Source organism: Electrophorus electricus, chromosome 10 (genome assembly GCF_041902795.1).
Source record: "Electrophorus electricus isolate QZ-2024a chromosome 10, ASM4190279v1, whole genome shotgun sequence".
Classification (NCBI taxonomy): domain Eukaryota; kingdom Metazoa; phylum Chordata; class Actinopteri; order Gymnotiformes; family Gymnotidae; genus Electrophorus; species Electrophorus electricus.
The window spans coordinates 7588277-7614223 of NC_137506.1; the positions used below are offsets into that span (position 1 = coordinate 7588277).

The 25947-nt window shown below is 37.3% G+C and overlaps 1 protein-coding gene across 5 annotated transcripts in view; it reads left to right on the forward strand.

The window, feature by feature from the left end:
- Nucleotides 1–12893, forward strand: part of LOC145659355 (tetratricopeptide repeat protein 7B-like) — a 47265-nt gene extending 34372 nt beyond the window's left edge. For 4 of the 5 annotated variants that reach the window (XM_081721278.1, XM_081721280.1, XM_081721281.1 and 1 more), the window contains 4 exons: nt 4881–4978; nt 9099–9239; nt 10256–10458; nt 11199–12893. In XM_081721278.1, the coding sequence (XP_081577404.1) occupies nt 4881–4978; nt 9099–9239; nt 10256–10458; nt 11199–11420 (664 nt within the window). In that variant the 3' untranslated portion in view covers nt 11421–12893. Of the gene's footprint in view, nt 1–4880; nt 4979–9098; nt 9240–10255; nt 10459–10663; nt 11172–11198 lie in introns of those variants that run through there. The other variant, XM_081721279.1, reaches the window with a different exon arrangement.
- The last annotated feature ends 13054 nt before the right edge of the window (nt 12894–25947 follow it).

The following is a 25947-nucleotide window of genomic DNA, read 5'->3' on the forward strand; positions in this document are numbered from 1 at the left end:
ATTTTAATATTTTTAAAGTCCTTCATCCAGTTTTTAAGGCAAAGTCACATATTCACTGTCTGCTATAACCAGCCATTCCTAGAAATGTCAACATTTCTGCTACTGTTCTTGGTTTAGGTGCATTTCTAACAGCTTTCATATGAGAGAGCATGATGGACCTTTCACTTCACTTAAGATGTCTAAGTAGTCTAGCTCTGTTGCACAGAACGTATCCTTATTTACTTTGTGCACTTTTTCTGCTAATGCTGTAAACACAGTAAATGAGTCTTTCTCACATTGTTTTTCAGTCTTACAACATGGTAATAAATTATCAACATACTGCAGATTTGTGCTTTCTACTTTAATGTCACTTAAAGTCTGCTGCCCCTACCCTATTAAATACTGATGGACTTTCACAATAGCCTTTTGGTAACTTCTGGTGGTATGTTTCAGAATAGTTTGTAGGGTCACTACTGGTGTTTCAGCTTCCGCTATTGCAATAATTGCACACAGGTCATGTACTAGATACCACTTATCTAAATGAGATTTTTTCACTGGAAATATTGGGGTAATACATAGGCTTTTAGATTCAAGCAGAACTCCTGCTTTTACTAAAACTTCAATTGTGGATTTTATTCCCTCATAAATTGCTGTATTGAGTGGATTTTAATTTTTTTTGCCAAAAGAGTTCTACATTAGGTTTTACTTGAATTTGTACTTCACCTGCCGATTTGACTAAACTTGCATCTGTATGATGTTGAGTCAATAGTTTATTTGGTACCCATTTTAAAAATTCTTCATGTTCTGCACTTAGATGTATTTTCTAGCTGTTCTCACCTTATCTACCATGGCCATTTCTGCCATCACCCTATCAACTGATTTTCATAGATTTTTCATAGCTTTTTTTTATATAATGACCTATGAATTTATTCATTGTCTGTTTTTATCTGGCTTTCATCATTTGTCCCAGATCTTTTGGCTTGGCTTTCTTTTGCAACCATCAAAGATACACGTGAGATGGCATTTGGCACTTGATATCACTGGGCTCTTTCCAGTGTTAGCTCTGCTTTCACTGCAACTCCTTGTGGGGCTATTATCATGTCTCCTGTAGTGATCAGAATGGATCCTAATTCTATGCACTCTTTCTATGATCTTTGGATCATAGAGTAGTGTACACAGTAAATCATCAGACACTTCCTCCATTTCCAGTCTCATAGCCTGTATCCATGATTTCCATGTAGTAAAATCATTATGTAAGGTTTGATTCCCTTAGTTTCAGCTAGTACACTGTTGGGCCAGGTAATTGTGATTATTCTTTCACTGTGGTCAATATCATTTGCCATACTTGAGTTGGGAAATTTACTGTTACTATTATTGTACACTTAATATCTGCTTTTAGTCTAAAGTTGTGGCCAAAAGATTTGAGACTGACAAATTTTGGTTTTCACAAATTTGCTGCTTCAGTTTATATGGTGGCAATTTGCAATAACTCTAGATTGGATGGATTGCAATTAATTGCAAAATCATTCTTTGCCATGAAAAAATAACTTAATCACAAAGATTACTGCATTCCAGTCACTTCATTTCAGCCTTGACACAAAATTGCCTGCTAATATAATTTCAGTGATCTTCTCGTTAGCTCAGGAGAAAGTATTAATGAGGACAAGGCAGTTGATATAACTCTGTTATGCTGATTAGAAGAGCAGACAGGTTGCTATAAAAGGATGATGGTGCTTCTTCTGTTAACCATGGTTAACTCCAAGGAAACATGAGCAGTCATCATTGCATTGCATCAAAGGGGCTTCACAAACAAGGACATTGCTGCTTGTAAGATAGCACCTAAACCAACCATTTAGCGAATCATCAGTAAGTTCAAGGAGAGAGGTTCAATTGCAATGAAGAAGGCTTCAGGGCACCCAAGAAAGTCAAGCAAGTGCCAGGACTGTCTCCTAAGAGGATGCAGCTGCAGGATTGGGTCACCACCAGTGCAGAACTTGCTCAGGAATGGCAGAACGCAGGTGAGAGTGCAGTGAGGCAAAGAATTTTGGAGGATAGCTTGGTGTCCAGAAGGGCAGTAAAGAAGCCACTTCTCTCCAAAAAAACAGACTGACATTTTGCTGGAAGTATAGGGATTAGATTGCAGAAGACTGGGTAAAGCTATTTTCTCTGATAAAGACCCCTTCAGACTGTTTGGGACATCTAAACAAACGATTGTCTGGAGAAGAAAAGGTAAGTGCTACCATGAGCTCTGTGGCATGCGAACAGTGAGGCATCCTGAGACTATTCATGTGTGGGGTTGCTCAGAATTTTGCCTCAGAACACTTCCATGAATAAAGTAACAAAACATCCACCAAGACGAACTTCTCCCAATGATCCAGGAGCAATTTGGTGATGAACAATGCTTTTTCCAGCATGATGGGGCACCATGTCACAAGGCAAATGTGATAACCAAGTGGCTCGGTAAACAAAACATTGAAATTTTGGGTCCATGGCCAGGAAACTCCCCAGATCTCAATCCCACTGAGAACGTGTCGTCAGTCCTCAAAAAAAGGGTGGACAAACTGGGATCAACTCCAAGCACTGATTAGGCAAAATGGGTTGCCATCAAGATTTTGCCCAGAAGCTGATTTGCCAAGGCAAATTGCAGAAGTCTTAAAAAAGAAGGGTCAACACTGCAACACTGTCTTTGCATAAATTGGATGTATTTGTCAATAAAAAAGTTTAAAAACGTATGAAATGCTTATAATTGTACTTCACTCTACCATATAAACATCTGACAAAGGAATCTCAAAAAGCTGAGGCAGTAAACTTTGTGAAAGCCAAAATTTGTCAGTCTCAAAACTTTTGGCCATGACTGTACACAGTGCATCTCTTCCTAATAGGTTAAGTGGAAAGGACTCTGACTACAAAAGTGGCATTGTTATCTTTTGTGTTCCTATCAGCTCTAATGGTTCTATGAATCTTAGCCTTTGTGTTTTCCCAGGGAACCCTTGTATTCAAGTTTTTTGTGTTGAGAGGGGTGAGTGAGTACCTTCTGGTCCCATTACTTCCATATCCATCAGGAAGAATAGTTTCTGCTGACCATTAACTTAAACTGGCAATTTGCACTCCCTTACCAGAGAGGTTGAGGTTACCAATTGCAAGTGCTCCCCGCTTAGGTCCTCTGGGCATCCTTAGAATCATTTTCAGTGGGGTAGTCACGACTTGTGTCCTGGTTGTCCACACGTCCAGCAGTATATTATTCTCTGGCCCTGCTGTTTTTCTGGTATCTGTTGTATTTTTTGACTTCCTTCTTGCCTTTGCACTCCTCCTCGTCCTCTATCTTCCTCCTCCTCTTCCTCTTCCACCTCCATTCTCATAGAAGCTGTTTGGAGGAATTACTGGAGCTGTAGCTGGAACTGTGACTGGAACTGGCTGTACATTCTGTGGATTATTGTTTGTGACTAGTTGGTTGAGTTGCTACTGCTGCCTGTATGATGGCGTCATTTGTTTGTGACATGGTTACAGTAGAAGTTTCACTAGGCTCCTTGGTCACCAGTGCTGCTTGATTTCCCACATCTTTAATTTTCTTCTCTTTCCTTCTCTTTCTTTTCAGCTCTGTTAGCTGAGCCTTCTATAACTGCATAGTCAACTTCTCCATGTTCTCTATATTTTCCTTCTCCTTCTTTTTTCTGTATCGTTCCACATGATGAATAACGTGATCCTTGAAGACTGACCATTCCATGTTGCTTAGGCACACTACCTCTTCCAGTGCATTTTGTACTTCTTGTGGCTGGCTTTTGTTGAGTGTCATTTTGTTCGGTAAACGACCAGATCTTCTATGTAGTTGTCTCTGTTTGATTTGTTTTCTTCCCCTCCACTTTCACTTTGTTCTTCATGGTTGATTATTGAGTCATCTTGTGTCTTTTGGGCTCTCTCCATCCTCTTGTTGATCTCGGCTATCTGCTGAGTCATTTGTTCTCCAATTGCTTTGAGTTCTTGTTGTGTTTTTTCTCTCGTTGTCTGTACAGTTAATCCTGTTTACTCTGAGCTTCATGAGTCTTCGTTAAATCTTCTCTTCCTTTCTGCTCCTCCATCCTTTTCATTTCCTCTTGTATAGCATCTTGTCATTTTCCTTGCTTGTTCTTCTGATTCTATTATTACTTCTCCTTAAGTTCTTCATCATGGTGGGCTCATTTCTTTGTTGAAGCTTGGTTGCAGTTCTTGTTCCCATGTGTCGCCCCAGTGTGGAGTGTTTTGTCAGGCTCCAACATCACTATGTCTTGTCAGAATTCCTGGAATTGTCAGTAGGCCTCCAGGATTAAACCTTGATTCTTGAGCATTAGTGTGTGTGTGTGTGTGTGTGTGTGTGTGTGTGTGTGTGTGTGTGTGTGTGTGTGTGTGAGAGAGAGAGAGAGAGAGAGACCTCGCAGCTCCTACCCTTGAATTAGGAGGGGCAGTGTGCATGGGCTCTCGCTCCCGCTTGTGCTTGATCTCTAACGGCTCCTCCACACTCCTCTGTGTATCAGCAAATAGCTTACTGCAGTTTCATGGTAAAGCAAAAAACATTATTATATTTTACACTTGTTGGGGTGGGGGGAATTCTTTGTGCACATTCTTACACTACTACACTCGTGGCTTGAGCTTCTGAAAAAAGTATCAGTTTAGATCTTTATCATTTCCACTTCCCCTCCAGAACTCTGCTTGTCCTTCATGTATGTTAAGGCATCTATATACTTTCCCTTTTTCTTTTTCTAAATGTGTGTGTTTGTTTCTATGTTTAAAATAGTCCCTGTGTGGAGTCAGGTAGGTTGTGACGTGAGAGTGGTTTCATCAGTTCACAGTTTCATCAGCATACTTTGCATCACATTCTCAGCTCCTGTTATTTATTACTGCTCTTTCTCTGCTCTGATTGTGTGTAGCGATTCTGGACGAGGTAGCAGCCTGCTGGACAGGGCCATTGCTGACCGGCGGCAGCTAAATGCCATGACACTGCCTGACTTCAGTGACCCTGAAACTGGTAGGATTCTTTCTCTTTCTCTGTTTTGTTTCTCTCCACCACCTCAGCGCATGTGCGTATGTGCATGTACGCACGCACATGCACACATGAACATACAAACAGATTACACAAATTCACTGGTTACACAGGCACTGTCTGTAGCTACACCCTGCATCATCACCATGGCAACAAGCTGCGGCATCTGGGCTGGGTGGGGGTGTGTTTCACACTTTACACCTATCTAGATTTCACTGTTGACAGGGAGAGAAACAACACATTTGTTCTTATGAGTTGTGTAAAGTTTTTTTTTTTTTTCTCTCCCCTCTAGCTTCAGTTATTTTGTCATCTCGTTGATGATTTCCATCTTGTTTTCACTACTCTTTGTTTTCTGTTAATTCTCATTTTTCATTCTTTACTTGTACTTCTCATTTCACCAAGCCTCATAAGTTTCATTCATTTTAATTGATATGTTTTTCCCATTTCTGTCTCCTCTCCCTGTCTCCTCCTCTTTTCCCTCTTCCACCCCTCTGTCCTGGCCTCCACAAGTGATGCTGTTGTGTTCGAATGTCTTGGACAAGCTTTCTGTGACCACTTCCTTCGCCAATGCCCTTCCTTTTCTCAGTTAGGCACAGTGCCACTATGTTTAAGTCCCACCAGCTTGGCTCTTGCCACCCACAGTTTTTCAATGGGTGAAAAGTCCAGTAGCAGGTTGGTCTTGCGACTGTGGTAGTAGTGGTGGTGGTTGGGGTAACTGTAGCAGGGACTTGTGACTGTGGTAGTAGTGGTGGTGATGGGCTAACTGTAGCAGGGACTTGTAACTGTGGTAGTAGTGATGGTGATGGAGTAATTGTGGGTATCTTTCTCCTGAACCTCTTGTTTCTTTGATCCTCTTGTAGCATGCAGAGCCCATCATGATGATACTGCTGCTAACTACAACACCTGGCGACAGTTCTATCATAGAAGGGTGGCCCTCCTATGGCCATCCCATTCTGAAACTGGCACAGGATGTTGTCTCATAGAAACTCTCTCTGAACAGTAATCAAGACTATAAACAGGTCCTGGTACTTTCCTGCAGCCAGGAGGCTGTGTAGATCATGTTGACTATGCATAGAATGCATATATTCCTGCTATTGACACAGAGTGTCAATGACCCTTCCATCTACATAATTAGGTTTGTTTGCCAAATGTAAATGTAAGATCAAATGAGCATTTTGCATGAAATAATTTAAATTCAAATATATTTTGTGTAGTTTAAGCAGTTAAACTTATTATACCCTTCTAAGCAGGCTTGTGGGGGACTTGAGCTCATAGGTCAGGCTTAGCCCACCCAAGCCCGTCCTCAGTGCCAGCCATGCTCACCATCCAATTCAACTTTTAATTCTCACTCATTTCTCTTATTTCTGCATAAACAAGTGCAGAAACGACCACTATAGTGAGTTAATCAGGTTCCATTTTGCCATATGTATACTATGTTGTTATACAGCACTCTTGAGTTTTTGTGAAAAAGCAGTATGTATGGACCAGGCACTCTTTGTTGGGGGATCTCCTAGTTGAAAGATCATGTCGTGCAGGAGTCTCTGCAATTGCTCCTCTATGTGCCTGTTTACACCTTAACATGTTTTTGGTGATCAGATCACGTTCAAATTTCACTTGACCTGGTGTAAACACAACTAAACACATTGCAATTGAATCACTCAAACCACATTCAGAGGTCACCAGACTTGGACCTTGACTACATATAATAAGGGTCTAAACGAATTGCATCATCTGTATCCACATACACAAATGGAAATATTTCTGCTGGCTGACTAGATGATTACAGCATCTGCCAGTTAAAACCTTCTCCAGAGCAAATCCTTAATTGCAAGCTGTAGATGGTTACTGCCTGTATTTAACATTTAGCACTACAACTGTTAATAGTCAGTGGGTTTCAGGAAGTAAAATGGAAACAATGTGTAGGTTGGTGTGCTATTTACGAGGGAAAGATTGGATCTGATGTGGCCAAACTGGAGTAAATAGAATGCAGCCAAAGTAAATCCAGAGAGAATATGGATGTGAAACACTTTAATGCAAGGTGTAAACGGGGTGTATCTCAACAAAACAAGTCACGGGTCCTTTTAAGGAGACAGTGTGGTGTAGGAGTGAGTTTTGAGGAATTTTGCATTGCTAACTCTACTCTTCTTTTTTTTTTTTTTTTTTTTTTTTTTCCTTTTCCTGAGTTCAATGTTTAAAGATCTGTGGTAAATACTTGTGTTTACATACATATAGCACTTCAGTTTGCCTAAATCCACTCAACACAATTTTGAAATGATTTTTTATTTTTTTTTTATCTAAGCATCATGGTTTTTTTTCTTTTCTTTGCTCTTTCAAAATATAGTCCTTTAGACAATGCTAGAAGATAAGAAGTTTCTGATTATTAATCTTAGGTTTGTATTGGATCAGTGGTGAACTGTTATTTAATTTGAGCAGGCCAAGAGCTGTTTACACTGCAAGTTAAGACTGATCCACTTACATAGTTGTGACGGTGGCGGCTCGGAGAAAGCGAGAGGCGGGATTGCGGGGAAGTACATTTTATTATCCGTAGATAATAAGATAGCTGATGCATGAAACACACATATATCATACAAGGTAGTCTTCGTCTCGAAGGCAGTGCAGCGACGATCACCTGCTTATGCTGGGGGATAGTCTGTCTTCATGTACCTGTGGGTGTTAAATAGACACTTCATTAGTGAGGACAGGTGCGCCCAATTAATACTCTGGGGATGGGGAGTGAGGCTGGGAAGTGGAGTAATTTGTATTACAAGTGGACCGGCCTCCCGTGACAATAGTACAAGAAAAGGATTAGAGTTGGGTAATGTAGGGTTACGTAAAGGATTAGGGTTAGGTAATGTAGGTAATGTCCAGTTTGCCTAAATCCACTCAACACAATTTTGGAATTATTTGTGTTGGCTAACATAGGGTTATGTAGTATTGATGAATTTAGGAAATGTAGGTAGTGTAGTGTATTTTGGGTTTCAGGGCTGTGATGGAGTACTTGGGGATTTTAGGTAGGCTATTATTATTATTATTATTATTATTATTATGCACTTATGTACAGTTCATTAATTGTTTCTCATTTTTCTATATAATATTTCAAATGAAATGTTGAAAACCTGGCTCATCAGAATAATCTGAATATTGTATTAACTGTAAAAATAATGGCAAGAATTCAACAGCATTATCCAAACCTTATGCAAAAACCTTTACATAATAACCATAAGGTAAAGTGCAAAATATAAAAGTTATCAAACAAAATCATTATTCACAGCTAATGTTACCTGCTTTTTAGGAGTAATTGTAAGTGTAGAATGGCAGTGTAACGTTGAGCAGTTAGAAGAGATTTATTAGGGGCAAATCCAAAATCATAATCGTTTGAACAGTCCAGGGTCATAGAGCCAACACTAGCACAGGCAGAGAAAATGCAAGCCTTGTAATACAAACAGCTAGAATTAACACACAGGCTAGGAATCACACAATCAGTGGCTAGGACATAACACAATGACCAGCAAACACACATGGCACAAGACAGGGTTTAAGTACAAGTACTAATAAGAATTTAACATGACACAGGTGCCACAAATGAAAGGCAGAGAAAAAGAAACACAGAAGCAAAACAAATACATGAGAAAGGGTATCCATGACAATAATGACACTAGGAGGGGCCAAACATGACAGGCAGCTTGTGTTTTCACCTGTAATTTCATGTATTAATTCAATTAACGTAGTATTTTTGCCAAACGTCCTTGATTAATTTTGTCATAAACTAGTTGCAAATGATTTTATACTTTTATACTATATACTTTTATACAAATGTAAACATGTAAATGTTTGTTTGGTATTAGACCTTTCAAAGATGAAGCAATTCCAAAGAACAGAAAATTACTACCTTTCTTTGGGAAAAACTCATCACGTCTGATCAGATCGAGGATGGTATCATTTTGTTGCTCTGTATTGTTTGCTTAGCATCATAGCCTTTTCTAACATTTTAATATTCCATTGAGTTAAGGGTGTAATTGGGAAGAAAAGGTCCTAATACAGAAATGTGGATATGAGATATTTCCCACCTCTAGAGGGTGCTACTGACTGTCTCTGTCCTCTACAGGTTCGGTCCATGCTACATCTATAGCAGCATCACGGGTGGAGCAAGCGCTGTCAGAAGTGGCCTCCTCTCTGCAGAGTAGTGCACCAAAACAAGGCCCCCTGCATCCCTGGATGACCCTGGCTCAGATTTGGCTTCATGCAGGTATATTCCACTCACACAGCATGGAGCGGAGTTTGTATACTCCACTCACACACACCACAGAGAAGAGTAGGTATACTCCTCTCATACACAGCACAGAGCGGAGTTAGTACAATTCACTCACAGCACAGCACAGACCAGAGGAGCTATGACTTACCGTGCTTGCCACAGCAAAATGTGTTTTACTCTGAAATAAAACAAAGAACATATTTCATTACTTAGAACAGAGTGACCAGGAAGAAACTAAATGTTTTCTTTCTAATTGGGTTTCTTTCTCATTTGTTTTCACTGTATATATTCTCAAAGTGTGTCCTTTTAATATACTTCTAATGTCCAGTAAATGACAAGTTTATTTTGCCATAATTTCTTCCCTTCTGAAGTCAAATGGATGTTTGGTAAAGCTTATATACACTTATAAAGCTGTACCAAACTACACAAGAAAGATCATGTGGCTTAGCCCTTTACACATATATGTAACAAACCTGTAGTTAGATATCCAGTTAACGTCACAACTGAATAAGTCATCCATAGACGCTTCTCAGTTTTAGATTACACACTGGAGGCATCTACAACACTTCCAGCATATGTAGTGCTCCTTTTACTTCAGTAATTTTGCCAAGAATAGCAGTTACACTAAAACAAGCAAACCTAAATTTGATTTTATATTATGTAGTCTCACAAATTAGGGTATCCCGGTAATACCAAGTTTGTAAATTACCGAAGTCTAAGATTAATTTTTACTCTTCATGGAGCTAGCTGTTTGTTCCTGACTCTAGAGCTTCAGTTTTGTCCTGATGAAAACCTACCATTCTGTCAGCATAGGCAATCTAATGCTGTACTTGCATGTATCTGTGTGCGGACTCAGTAATTTCTCATTTGCAGGGATTTGGGGGAACTCAGTGATTTGGCTTGTGATTTAATTGATGTTGATTGTTGTATTGTGAACTGTTTACGTTGAAGTAGAGTGCAGCTCAGGAACCACCCCCCCCCCCCCTTTTTCTCCTCTCTTTGTCCTGTAGCGGAGGTGTATATTGGCATGTTGAAGCCTGCAGAGGCTACGGCATGTACGCAGGAGGCTGCCAGTCTCTTTCCCATGTCCCACAATGTGCTGTTCATGAAGGGGCAGGTGGCTGAGCTGCGTGGCAATATGGAGGATGCCAAGCGCTGGTACGAAGAGGCTCTCTCCATCAGTCCCACACATGTCAGGAGCATGCAGAGACTGGTGAGTTATGTACACTGACAAGGCTGCTCCTTGTACCAATGCCAAAAATGCAATCTTACAGTTATATTACTACATATTAGGACTTGGCTGTTACAAAACTGCTGTTGCCAGCCCAGTTCATAGAAACCCTCAGATAGTCAGCAGTTTTTGCTTTATATTTCCCGGCACAACTCTAACAGAAATTTAGTGTTGTTTCTTGGTTCAGGCATATGTGGAGCTGAAATATGCCTGGCTCAAGGAACAGTAACATGGAGTGTGCTGGATGAGGGAACAGCAACATGGAATGTACTGGGAGAAGGAGCAGAGTAAAAATGTGGCCTGTGTAGAGAGCCTGAGGACTGCGTACACTGGAACTGCCGTTGTATAACAAGACTCTAGCGGCTGGCATAAAACACATGCACAAGCACATACTGCCTCAAAATACTATCAGTAGTATGAAGACCCTAATACTAATACACGTGTGTGTGTGTGTGTGTGTGTGTGTGTGTGTACAGACATGTGTCTGTCAGAGCTCTCCATTTCCTCTCTGCTGGATCATTCCATCAATAAGTCAGGGAATGAGTATCTAATGTACTTACTCACACTTTTACTCACTCACATAATCACACTCACACACTAGACAGCAAGCAAGTGGATTTATTTCACACCGTGTTAATGACTAAAATTTTTAACCTGTACAGATCCAACTAACTTTTCTGTTTCTTTTTCTTCTCTGTGCACTCCAAACATTGGCCTGCCAGGGCTTGATCCTTCACCAACTGCAGCGGTATAGTCTGGCGGAGAAGGTTTTGCGAGATGCTGTACAGGTGAATTCCACGGCCCATGATGTGTGGAATAGCCTGGGGGAGGTGCTGCAGGCTCAAGGTCATGACGCAGCCGCTACAGAATGCTTCCTCACCGCCCTGGAGCTGGAGGCCAGCAGCCCAGTCCTGCCCTTCACTATTATACCACGCATGCTCTGACACACACACACACACACACACACACACACAAAACACCTTACCACATCAACACACTACACTAACAGAGACCACATGTGTGCTTCTGCATATTCTTTCTGTATTTGACCAACTCAGCCCATTATTCCTCAAGGCCGTGAAGACGTGCTCACATGATTATACACATGCACATCCACACTCCTTTAAAGCTCCGGACTCCGTTACGCTCCTGTTGCTTCCTCACCCCTTCACCATTCCTAACCACCTAACTGCAGACTGAATGCAATGCTATAGTGACCAGCAGTTGTCAGTGGACGATGACACTGCCCATGATTTAGTGTATGGCTCTGTGAGCACTATCCATGGCAGTGTTGCTGATATTTTCTTGTGTGTGTGTGTGTGTGGTATTGTTTTTGTTTGTGCCTGTTATATGAATGGTAGGTAATCTGCACTCCTCCCCTCTGTGGATTCATTATGTATAGTCACACAAACAATTTTTTTTCCCCATGCTATTACCTTGCTAAGCCTAGATGCAGTTTTGACACAGTGTGATGTCATGTCTCGCTAAACATGGCATGTGAATATTTAATCTATGTAAACTCAAAAATTAGAAGTACATAAGTGAAGCCAAAAAATTATTCTATGAGCAAGTATTTTAACTTGTTATTAAAATGGTTTTTGCCATTCAGAAGTCAGGTTTTTGTTATTGTTATTTAGTTATCTGGTAGCTTTTTATTTATTTTTCCCAGTGTCTTGTGTTGGAGAGGAATAGAGCAATGTTTTAGAATTTACTGGGAAAGAGACTGATAAAAGAAAGATGCAATGTTTTTGGTCCAGATTTTTGTTTCAGGTGTGCCTGCTGTCAGTGTTCTTACACTGTCTCCAACAACAACCATCAGTATCCTGTAACTACAGCAGGCAGTATGGCCCTCAATGAGGGTACATCCAGGATACTGCATTGCTGTAAGAATGCAGGTATTCATATGTTAGACACCTGCTGTAATCTGTGACTGTATGTATGCGTTTTTTGGAACTTCAGAGCTAAAGCTAAAGTTCTGAAGATTAAGAAAATAAGTTAATTTGCAAAGAAAAACATCCAATCTAGTCTGAACCCACAGCCATGATACAGTTCTGTTCTGCTGTGGCTTTTAGCTTACCTGTGCCAAATAATCAAGACCTGTTGCCTGTCACCCTTACTCGGGTGTGCTGAAAAGTGAAGCAGATATATACTGGCTGTGGCCGTTCATGGAGTGGGTTGGAAGTGTGTGTGCTGTGGATGGATAAACAGTCAGATCACTATCCACATCTCCAGTCAGCTGAAGAACGCCTATTTTGATGTCAATAAAAACAGTTGTAATTGAAAACAGTGTGGTTTCTAGGAGGCAGCAAGTGTCAAGTTCGATCTTTTGTCATTCTATAATTTTGCATTGTGGTGTTACGCTGTTATGCAAGTTTTGAATTTAAAATAAAAATGAAACAACACTGGACATTCATTTACCATGCTGTCTACTGTCCTCTTTCACACATTCTCTAACCTCTCCCCAGAGGACCGTTCAGAGGGAGAGAGCATGTTGAAATACTAACAGCAGGTACTATGTGGAACTCTGTGATAAGTGCACTACCGGAACCTACCAGTAGAGTAGGGTTAAAAATAACTGCAGGACAAAGACATTCTGATTTGCTGATTAGCTTTTTGTTTTCCTTCTCTTTATGGTGTTCCACATAAATTGCTCACAGATGAAAGCAGAAGAAAGGGATTAAGGGAATGCCCTAAGGGAAGAGATTGTCATTGAATGGTGAAGCTTTACAGTCAATAGATGAGGACTGGTCCTCTATCCTCTCAAGCCTGACATGAGTGCTTACTGTCACCGGGGACTCCTGCCACTGATCTACTTAATTGGAAGTGTAATTAATTTAATTTCTTAGGATATTATGACAAGTGAGAGTGGGACTGTTATTAAAGCCATTTGTTTGTGCGTGCCCCAGGAGAGCCTTTCTGCCTCACTCTAATCCTGTGGAATGAGGCGTCAGGAGAGGACATGCAGCTGTCCACTGGCTTTCGTTTTACCATACATGCTGCACTTATTGGCAGGATAATTTTGAAATGTATAGGTTAATAATACAGACTGAAGACCCATCTATTTGCAGAATAGTTAAAGGACAACTAACACTGCTCCCATATTGACTGACTAATTTAGTACTTATTGTAGGGTATTGTTTATGTTGTTTAACAAACTCTAGCACTTATTGTTTAAGATAGACCTTATGTATTTTGCACTTCTAGGTATCAGCATTTATCCCTGTATTCTACAGTATTCTAGTTCATTGATATGTTTGATTCTAACCTACTGTACTAGGATATATTCTATGAGTAAATGACAAAGCACTTTTGTAAGTCGCTCTGGATAGGAGTGTCTGCTAACTGCTGTGAATGTAAACGTAAATAACAGCATTTTTAGCCACTGTAGGTCTTATAGAATATGATCAACATTTCAGTATTCTGGCTGCTGCATTCCCAAGTAGTTGAAGATTGGTATGACACCTAATAGAACATCCAGTCAAATCAGACTTGGACACATCACATTTAAACTGCACCAGGTGCCCCATATCCTGATAAACATAACTTAAAGTGAGCACTGCAGTTCAGGCTGACAAAACTAAAAAAGAAAACATCTTCAGAAAAGGGTTTTATGTCCTATGTTGGTATGGTGTGTGTGTGCATGTAAGACTTCGCCTGCTCCTAGGAGGAATAAAAGGAAACAGTTGTATTCCACTTTGTTCCTTTTCTTGTGTGTTCACTGTTAAGTATCGAGTCACTGCCATTTTGTTTGGGGTGTGGATTTGATCTGTGTTTTCCACTTACAGCGTAAATGTAGTTGTGTGTGTATTTTCTTTTGTCTTTGTAGGTTTAGTGAGTGGCTTGTTTCTAGTGTGGATTTGTTTGTTGTTTTGGCCTGGGTCACTCCTGACATTATAGTCCAGTGTCACACTGTCTTGTATATATCACAATGTCTCTTGCACAATACACTGGCTAATTAAACAACATTGGTCTGTTGCAATCTGATTTCATTTCCAATACATGCTTATTTAGCCGTTTTTGTCACACAGTTGCGATCTGGAGCTTAGATGAGGTCATAATGTGTCTAAATGCAATTTAGCAATCCTTCCTTGTGTACAAATAAGAGCTTGTGGGTGTAGGAACAGGGCACAGGTTTGGGCACAGTGAGCAGGTATGGTAGTGATTATAGGTGTGGGTACAGGGAGCAGGTATGGTAGTGATCATAGGTTTAGGTACAGGGTGCACGTGTACAGGGAGCAGCTGTTGTAGTGAATAATGTAGACACCACTGACCTTTTCCTTTAACCACATGCACATTTAGTATCTGTAAAGTATAGCGATATCATAAAATATATAAATACAGCTGAAATCTGGACCCTGAAGTGTATGAAGTACAATGGGAGGTGCCAGTGCCCTGCTGAAAACAAGAATCTAAAACTGGGACTCAGAGGTTTTCAACTTTGCATTTAACATGTGATTATGATCAAATGAAAGTTGTAGAAGGAGACGTCAGACCATTTCTGTATGTTGTATAGATTCTGCCAGATCAATCATGTGCCATTTGGTTGTGATTCCCAGATTGAAGGAGCCAGAGTACTGATAAGAACCTGAAAATTTGACCATATTAGCTATGTTCTATTGACCATACAATGAGTGTCAATTTATTTTTTAATCGACTACAAATTGTTCTTATTAATTTATAAAGTTCAATATGATCTTGCCCTTAAATACTTAAGTGACCACAAGGTGCAGGTTCCTAATTTTATTGCCTAAAATTATGAAAACTACAACAGTGGATGGAAAGCCACTCAGCTTTGAAAGAACATAAATGTGAGATAGAAGCAGTCCCTCAATCTTTAAATTCATGCTAAAAATCTACCTGTCCAAAGGCTGTCAGGAAGAAATGACTAAACTGCATTTAAATTCACACTCAGGCCAGCCTGCTGAGCTGTATGACTGGATGGTGGTTCAAGTGCATCCTTGCTGGCAATATCATATGTATAGAACCTGGATCAACCCCTGGATTACCTGCATCCAGCTAACCTGACACTTAGCTACTGTTGTAAACAAAATTCTTTTGTTTCCATTTATAAGAACTCTTTTTGTATGCATGTTCTATTCAGTTTTGCCCAAAGGAGGAGGGGCTTCCTTCTGAGTATGTAACTTCCAAGGTTTCTTCTTTCAAGCAGGGAAGATTTTCCTTTAGCTTGTCTTTGACTTGCTTATCAAGGCTAGACCTGGTTCCTGTAAAGCTGCATTCTGTCATAATTGTATGTTGCCATGGATAAAAGTGTTATCTAAATGCTGTAAATGTCTCACATAACTCTGTGACAGTTTGCTCAGACCTCTCTGTCCCCACTTAACTCCTTGACAGTGTGCTCTGTCCCCTCTAACTTACTAATGTTCATCTGCTGTGAGTCAGAAAAGGTGAAATATTAATGCAACTGCTTACTTTACCTTCATTTAACTGTTAGATGAAGTCAGTCAGAAAACCTGCAGGACTGTCTCTTAGAATCATCAGCACAGCAGGGTCTCTCTACCTCATAACACAGTGATTACAATTATAGACAGAACACAGGAGAACAACACAAGTAAAACACAATAAAAGCTGACAATGGATATCAAGAGACAAGATATGTACAGCTAAGACCACAAAAAACAAACAAGTTGTATACTAAGCAAAAAACACAAAGCTAGGGTGATGCAAGAGTGAGCTTGGGCAAGCTGCTGTCTTTTTATATAGGCCACAGCAATCAGTTAAAGCAGGGCAGAGCAAGTAATGAGGTAGACAGCAAGACTCAAATCCTGAACGCATTGTAGCAGCCAGGGAGTGCAACAGTTTCAAGCTCATTTTTCAGATAAAAAAAGGTTGTTTGTGTTTAAAAAACTTGTTTTTTGTTTTGTTTTGACCTAAACTGCATCATTACACGAGTGCTCAGGACTGCTTAGAAAGTATATACTTTTCATGCATTATAATTTGGTTAAGAACACTGTCACTATGTCTTAAAATTGTGTTTAAGCCAATTAGAATGCATGGAAATCCTGTTTCAGAGTGTAGAAGTGAAAAATTACTTGATAAGTGCACATTGCAAATGTATGACAAAAGCTTGCGTTCACTTACACATGTTGTTTTCACTTTAAATATGTCTTAGAAAGAATTTACAAATGCATTACATTTTGGTTAAGAACAATATGTCTTGAACTGAAACATTTTTAAGACAATTGAATTCTTGGAAATAATGTTTCATAATGAGCAGAAATGATAGAACAGAGTTGCAATTATTTGCAATATGCACATTGCAAACGTGATACCACAGCATGTTTTCACTTGTACATATTGTTACAACTTGAAATACATCTTAGAAAGTGTTTTATCATGTATTATCATGTACATTTAGGATAAAAACACTATGTCTTGTGCTGAAAGTGTGTAAGCTGCTTAAAATGCTTGGAAACGCTGTTTAATAGTGTGCTGATGTAAAATTCAAGAGTTGAAATTACTTGCTATGATACTACATGCTATAAACATTGCAAATGTGTTACAACAGTTTGTTGTCAATTGCACAATTGTTTTAACCGAAAATAAGTCTTTGAAAGTGTTTTCTTATAATTAATTACATTTGGGTTAAAACACTATATCTTGCAAAGAAACACTGTTTAAGGCAATGAGAATGCTTAGAAACATTTCATAATATGCAGAACTGAAAGAACAGAATTGCAGTTACTTGCAAAATGCACATTGTAAACATGTTACATCAGCTTGTTTTTACTTGCACACATTGTTTTAACTACAAATATGTCTTTAAAAGTTTTTTCTTATTTGTTACATTTTGGTTGAGAATACTGTGTATTGTTCTGTGGAAACTGTTCGAGGTGATTAGAATGCTGGGAATCAGTCTTTCAAAGTTAGTAAAACTGTAAGAACAGAGTTGCACTTACTTTCTATGTGCACATTGCAAATGTGTGACAGTTTGTTTTCACTTGCACACTTTGGTTTAACTTGAAATACATCTTAGAACGTGTTTTCTTGTTATCCATTTCATTTTGGTTGAGAACACTGTCTTGCTCTGAAACATTGTTTATGACAATTAGAATGCTTGCAATATGAACAATGCAAACATGTAACAACAGTTTTTTTTTCACTTGCACACTTCGTTTTAACTTGAAATGCGTCTTAGAACATGTTTTCTTGTTATTTATTACATTTTGTTTGGGACGATTGACTTCCTACGTCATACTGTTTAAGGCAAATAGAATGCTGGGAATCGGTCTTTCAAAATTAGTAAAACTGAAAGAACAGAGTTGCACTTACTTTCTATGTGCACATTGCAAACGTGATACCACAGCATGTTTTCACTTGTACATATTGTTACAACTTGAACTATATCTTAGAAAGTGTTTTCTTGTCCATTTCATTTTGGTTGCGAACACTATATGTCTTGCTCTGAAACACTGTTTATGGCAATTAAGAATGCTTGCATAATGAACATTACAACAGCTTGTTTTCCCTTGCACACTTTCTTTTAACTTGAAATACGTCTTAGAACATTTTTTTCTTATCCATTTCATTTTGGTTGAGAACACAATCTTTTGCTCTGAAACTCTGTTTAAGGCAGTTAGAATGCTTGCAATATGAACATTACAAACATGTTACAACAGCTTGTTTTCTCTTGCACACTTTGTTTTAACTTGAAATATGTCTTAGAACATGTTTTCTTGTTATGCATTTCTTTTTGGTTTAGAACACTGTCTTGCTCTGAAACACGTTTTAAGGCAATTAAGAATGCTTACAATATAACCATTACAACAGCTTGTTTTCCGTTCCACATAAGGTTAAATCTTGAAATACGTCTTAGAACGTGTTTTCTTGTTATCCATTTCATTTTAGTTGAGAACAATATGCTTTGCTCTGAAATACTGTTTAAGGCAATTAGAATGCTTGCAATATGAAGATTACAGACATGTTACAACAGCTAGTTTTCCCTTGCACACTCTGTTTTAACTTGAAATTTATCTTAGAACATTTTTTCTTGTTATCCCTTTCATATTGGTTGAGAACACCATGTCTTGCTCTGAAACACTGTTTAATGCAATTAGAATCCTTGCAATATGAATATTACAACAACTTGTTTTCTCTTGCACTTTGTTTTAACTTGAAATACGTCTTAGAACATGTTTTCTTGTTATCCCTTTCATTTTGGTTTAGAACACTGTCTTGCTCTGAAACACTGTTTAACGCAATTAAGAATGCTTCCAATATGACGATTACAACAGCTTGTTTTCCCTTCCACACAAGGTTAAATCGTGAAATACGTCTTATAACATGTTTTCTTGTTATCCATTTCATTTTAGTTGAGAACAATATGCTTTGCTCTGAAATACTGTTTAAGGCAATTAGAATGCTTGCAATATGAACATTACAACAGCTTGTTTTACCTTGCAGACATTGTTAAAATTTGAATTACTTCTTAGAATGTGTTTTCTTGTTATATATTTCATTTTGGTAGAGAACACTATATTTTGCTCTGAAAAACAATTTAAGGCAGTTAGAAGATTCTTATCATGCATTACAATTTAGCCTAAAACACAATATCTTGCCATGAAACACTGATTAAGGCGATTACACTGCTGTTTCATAGTTGGTAAAAGGTAAAGAACAGAGTTGCAATGTAAAGAATCTTCTTATTATCATGCATTATATTTTAGTCTCAAACACAATCTCTTGCCGCCCTTAAACAGTGTTTAAGGCAATTACAATCCTGTTTCATAGTGTCTAAAAGGTAAATAACACAGTTGCAATGTAAAGATTCTTCTTCTTATCATGCATTATATTTTAGTCTAAAACACAATCGCTTGCTCTGAAACAGTGATTAAGGTGCTTACAATCCTGTTTCATAGTCTCTAAAAGGTAAAGAACATAGTTTCAATGTAAAGATTCATCTTATCATACATTACATTTAAGTCTAAAACACAATCTCTTGCCATAAAAAACTGTTTAAGGTGAGTACAGTGCTGTTTCATAGTTGGTAAAATTTTAGTGTAAAACACAATCTCTTGCCCTGAAACAGTGTTTAAGGCGATTACAATGCTTTTAAACGCTGTTTCATTGTGTGTAAAAGTTAATGAACAGAGTTGCAATGTAAAGATTCTTATCATGCATTACATTTAAGTCTAAAACACAATCTCTTGCCATGAAACACTGTTAAAGGCGATTACAGCACTGCTTCAATGTCTAAAAGGTAAAGAACAGAGTTGCAATGTAAAGATTATTATGCATTACATTTTAGTCTAAAAGACAATCTCATGCCCTGAAACACTGTTTAAGGCGATTACAGTGCGGTTTCATAGTTGGAAAAAGGTAAAGAACAGAAAGGCAATGTAAAGATTCGTATCATGCATTACATTTTAGTCTAAAACACAATCTCTTTCTCTGAAACAGTGTTTAAGGCGATTACAATGCTTTGAAATGCTGTTTCAATGGGTGTAAAAGTAAAGACCAGAGCTGCAATGTAAAGATTCTTCTTATCATGCTTTACATTTTAGCCTAAAACACAATCTCTTGCCCTGAAACAGTGTTTAAAGCGATTACAATGCTTTGAGACAGTATTTTAATGGGTGTAAAAGGTAAAGAACAGTGTTGCAATGTAAAGATTCTTCTTATCATGCATTACATTTTAGTCTAAAACACAATCTCTTGCCCTTAAACCGTGTTTAAGGGGATTACAATCCTGTTATTTAGTGTCTAAAAGGTAAAGAACAGAGTTGCAATGTAATGATTCTTCTTATTATGCATTACATTTTAATCTAAAACACAATCTCTTGCCCTTAAACATTGTTTAAGGTGCTTAAAATCATGTTATATGGTGTCTAAAAGCTAAAGACCATACTTGCAAAGTAAAGATTCTTCTTCTTATTATGCTTTACATTTTAGTCTAAAACACAATCTCTTGCCCTGAAACAGTGTTTAAGTTGAATATAAAGCTGTTTCATAGTGTGAAAAAGGTAAAGAACAGAGTTTCTAAGTAAAGATTCTTTTTATAATGCATTCCCTTTTAGTCTAAAACACAATCTCTTGCCCTGAAACAGTGTTTAAGGTGAATACAAAGCTGTTTCATAGTGTGAAAATGGTAAAGAACAGAGATTCTAAGTAAAGATTCTTCTTATAATGCATTCCCTTTTAGTCTAAAACACAATCTCTTGCCCTGAAACAGTGTTTACAAAACTGTTTCATAGTGTGAAAAAGGTAAAGAACAGAGTTTCTAAGTAAAGATTCTTCTTATAATGCATTCCCTTTTAGTCTAAAACACAATCTCTTGCCCTGAAACAGTGTTTAAGGCAAATACAAAACTGTTTCATAGTGTGAAAAAGGTAAAGAACAGAGTTTCAAAGTAAAGATTCGTCTTATAATGCAGTCTCTTTTAGTCTAAAACACAATCTCTTGCCCTGAAACAGTGTTTAAGGCGAACACAAAACTGTTTCATAGTGTGAAAAAGGTAAAGAACAAAGTTTCAAAGTAAAGATTCTTCTTATAATGCATTCCCTTTTAGTCTAAAACACGATCTCTTGCCCTGAAACAGTGTTTAAGGTGAATACAAAGCTGTTTCATAGTGTGAAAAAGGTAAAGAACAGAGTTTCAAAGTAAAGATTCTTCTTATAATGCATTCCCTTTTAGTCTAAAACACAATCTCTTGCCCTGAAACAGTGTTTAAGGTGAATACAAAGCTGTTTCATAGTGTGAAAAAGGTAAAGAACTGTTTCAAAGTAAAGATTCTTCTTAGAATGCATTCCCTTTTAGTCTAAAACACAATCTCTTGCCCTGAAACAGTGTTTAAGGTGAATACAAAGCTGTTTCATAGTGTGAAAAAGGTAAAGAACAGAGTTTCTAAGTAAAGATTCTTCTCATAATGCATTCCCTTTTAGTCTAAAACACAATCTCTTGCCCTGCAACAGTGTTTAAGGTGAATACAAAGCTGTTTCATAGTGTCAAAGAGGTAAAGAACAGAGTTTCTAATTAAAGATTCTGCTTATAATGCTTTCCCTTTTAGTCTAAAACACAATCTCTTGCCCTGAAACAGTGTTTAAGGTGAATACAAAGCTGTTTCATAGTGTGAAAAAGGTAAATTACAGAGTTTCAAAGTAAGGATTCTTCTTATAATGCATTCCCTTTTAGTCTAAAACACAATCTCTTGCCCTTAAACAGTGTTTAAAGCGAATACAAAACTGTTTCATAGTGTGAAAAAGGTAAAGAACAGAGATTCTAAGTAAAGATTCTTCGTATAATGCATTCCCTTTTAGTCTAAAACACAATCTCTTGCCCTGAAACAGTGTTTACGGTGAATACAAAGCTGTTTCATAGTGTGAAAAAGGTAAAGAACAGAGTTTGAAAGTAAAGATTCTTCTTATAATGCATTCCCTTTTAGTCTAAAACACAATCTCTTGCCCTGAAACAAAGTTTAAGGTGAATACAAAGCTGTTTCATAGTGTCAAAAAGGTAAAAAACAGAGTTTCAAAGTAAAGATTCTTCTTATAATGCATTCCCTTTTAGTCTAAAACACAATCTCTTGCCCTGAAACAGTGTTTAAGGTGAATACAAAGCTGTTTCATAGTGTGAAAAAGGTAAAGAACAGAGTTTCTAAGTAAAGATTCTTCTTATAATGCATTCCCTTTTAGTCTAAAAGACAATCTCTTGCCCTGAAACAGTGTTTAAGGTGAATAGAAAGCTGTTTCATAGTTTGAAAAAGGTAAAGAACAGAGTTTCAAAGTAAAGATTCTTCTTATAATGCATTCCCTTTTAGTCTAAAACACAATCTCTTGCCCTGAAACAGTGTTTAAGGTGAATACAAAGCTGTTTCATAGTGTGAAAAAGGTAAAGAACAGAGTTTCTAAGTAAAGATTCTTCTTATAATGCATTCCCTTTCAGTCTAAAACACAAACTCTTGCCCTGAAACAGTGTTTAATGCGAATACAAAGCTGTTTCATAGTGTGAAAAAGGTAAAGAACAAAGTTTCAAAGTAAAGATTCTTCTTATAATGCATTCCCTTTTAGTCTAAAACAGAAACTCTTGCCCTGAAACAGTGTTTAAGGCGAATACAAAGCTGTTTCATAGTGTGAAAAAGGTAAAGAACAGAGTTTGAAAGTAAAGATTCTTCTTATAATGCATTCCCTTTTAGTCTAAAACACAATCTCTTGCCCTGAAACAAAGTTTAAGGTGAATACAAAGCTGTTTCATAGTGTCAAAAAGGTAAAGAACAGAGTTTCAAAGTAAAGATTCTTCTTATAATGCATTCCCTTTTAGTCTAAAACACAATCTCTTGCCCTGAAACAGTGTTTAAGTTGAATATAATGCTGTTTCATAGTTTGAAAAAGGTAAAGAACAGTTTCAAAGTAAAGATTCTTCTTCTAATGCAGTTTCTTTTAGTCTAAAACACAATCTCTTGCTCTGAAACAGTGTTTAAGTTGAATATAAAGCTGTTTCATAGTGTGAATTAGGTAAAGAACAGAGTTTCTAAATAAAGATTCTTTTTATAATGCATTCCCTTTTAGTCTGAAACACAATCTCTTGCCCTGAAACAGTGTTTAAGGTGAATACAAAGCTGTTTCATAGTGTGAAAAAGGTAAAGAACAGTTTCTAATTAAAGATTCTTCTTATAATGCATTCCCTTTTAGTGTAAAACACAATCTCTTGCCCTGAAACAGTGTTTAAGGTGAATACAAAGCTGTTTCATAGTGTGAAAAAGGCAAAGAACAGAGTTTCAAAGTAAAGATTCTTCTTATAATGCATTCCCTTTTAGTCGAAAACACAATCTCTTGCCCTGAAACAGTGTTTAAGGTGAATACAAAGCTGTTTCATAGTGTCAAAAAGGTAAAGAACAGAGTTTCAAAGTAAGGATTCTTCTTCTAATGCAGTCTCTTTTAGTCTAAAACACAATCTCTTGCTCTGAAACAGTGTTTAAGTTGAATATAAAGCTGTTTCATAGTGTGAATTAGGTAAAGAACAGAGTTTCTAAATAAAGATTCTTTTTATAATGCATTCCCATTTAGTCTGAAACACAATCTCTTGCCCTGAAACAGTGTTTAAGGTGAATACAAAACTGTTTCATAGTGTGGAAAAGGTAAAGAACAGAGTTTCAAAGTAAAGATTCTTCTTCTAATGCAGTCTCTTTTAGTCTAAAACACAATCTCTTGCTCTGAAACAGTGTTTAAGTTGAATATAAAGCTGTTTCATAGTGTGATTTAGGTAAAGAACAGAGTTTCTAAGTAAAGATTCTTTTTATAATGCATTCCCTTTTAGTCTGAAACACAATCTCTTGCCCTGAAACAGTGTTTAAGGTGAATACAAAGCTGTTTCATAGTGTGAAAAAGGTAAAGAACAGAGTTTCTAATTAAAGATTCTTCTTATAATGCATTCCCTTTTAGTCTAAAACACAATCTCTTGCCCTGAAACAGTGTTTAAGGTGAATACAAAGCTGTTTCATAGTGTCAAAAAGGTAAAGAACAGAGTTTCTAAGTAAAGATTCTTCTTATAATGCATTCCCTTTTAGTCTAAAACACAATCTCTTGCCCTGAAACAGTGTTTAAGGTGAATACAAAGCTGTTTCATAGTGTGAAAAAGGTAAAGAACAGAGTTTCTAAGTAAAGATTCTTCTTATAATGCATTCCCTTTTAGTCTAAAAGACAATCTCTTGCCCTGAAACAGTGTTTAAGGCGAACACAAAACTGTTTCATAGTGTGAAAAAGGTAAAGAACAGTTTCAAAGTAAAGATTCTTCTTATAATGCATTCCCTTTTAGTCTAAAACACAATCTCTTGCCCTGAAACAGTGTTTAAGGTGAATACAAAGCTGTTTCATAGTGTGAAAAAGGTAAAGAACAGAGTTTCTAAGTAAAGATTCTTCTTATAATGCATTCCCTTTCAGTCTAAAACACAAACTCTTGCCCTGAAACAGTGTTTAAGGCGAATACAAAGCTGTTTAATAGTGTGAAAAAGGTAAAGAACAGAGTTTCAAAGTAAGGATTCTTCTTATAATGTTTTCCCTTTTAGTCTAAAACACATTCTCTTGCCCTGAAACAGTGTTTAAGGTGAATACAAAGCTGTTTCATAGTGTGAAAAAGGTAAAGAACAGAGTTTCAAAGTAAAGATTTTTCTTATAATGCAGTCTCTTTTAGTCTAAAACACAATCTCTTGCCCTGAAACAGTGTTTAAGGTGAATACAAAGCTATTTCATAGTGTGAAAAAGGTAAAGAACAGAGTTTCAAAGTAAGGATTCTTCTTATAATGCATTCCCTTTTAGTCTAAAACACAATCTCTTGCCCTGAAACGGTGTTTAAGGTGAATACAAAGCTGTTTCATAGTGTGAAAAAGGTAAAGAACAGAGTTTCAAAGTAAAGATTCTTCTTATAATGCATTCCCTTTTAGTCTAAAACACAATCTCTTGCCCTGAAACAGTGTTTAAGGTGAATACAAAGCTGTTTCATAGTGTGAAAAAGGTAAAGAACAGAGTTTCTAAGTAAAGATTCTTCTTATAATGCATTCCCTTTTAGTCTAAAAGACAATCTCTTGCCCTGAAACAGTGTTTAAGGCGAACCCAAAACTGTTTCATAGTGTGAAAAAGGTAAAGAACAAAGTTTCAAAGTAAAGATTCTTCTTATAATGCATTCCCTTTTAGTCTAAAACAGAAACTCTTGCCCTGAAACAGTGTTTAAGGCGAATACAAAGCTGTTTCATAGTGTGAAAAAGGTAAAGAACAGAGTTTCAAAGTAAAGATTCTTCTTATAATGCATTCCCTTTTAGTCTAAAACACAATCTCTTGCCCTGAAACAAAGTTTAAGGTGAATACAAAGCTGTTTCATAGTGTCAAAAAGGTAAAGAACAGAGTTTCAAAGTAAAGATTCTTCTTATAATGCATTCCCTTTAGTCTAAAACACAATCTCTTGCACTGAAACAGTGTTTAAGGCGAGTACAAAGATGTTTCACAGTGTGAAAAAGGTAAAGAACAGAGTTTCAAAGTAAAGATTCTTCTTATAATGCAGTCTCTTTTAGTCTAAAACACAATCTCTTGCCCTGAAACAGTGTTTAAGGATACAAAGCTGTTTCAAAGTGTCAAAAAGGTAAAGAACAGAGTTTCTAAGTAAAGATTCTTCTTATAATGCATTCCCTTTTAGTCTAAAACACAATCTCTTGCCCTGAAACAGTGTTTAAGGTGAATACAAAGCTGTTTCATAGTGTGAAAAAGGGAAAGAACAGAGTTTCTAAGTAAAGATTCTTCTCATAATGCATTCCCTTTTAGTCTAAAACACAATCTCTTGCCCTGCAACAGTGTTTAAGGTGAATACAAAGCTGTTTCATAGTGTCAAAGAGGTAAAGAACAGAGTTTCTAATTAAAGATTCTGCTTATAATGCTTTCCCTTTTAGTCTAAAACACAATCTCTTGCCCTGAAACAGTGTTTAAGGTGAATACAAAGCTGTTTCATAGTGTGAAAAAGGTAAATTACAGA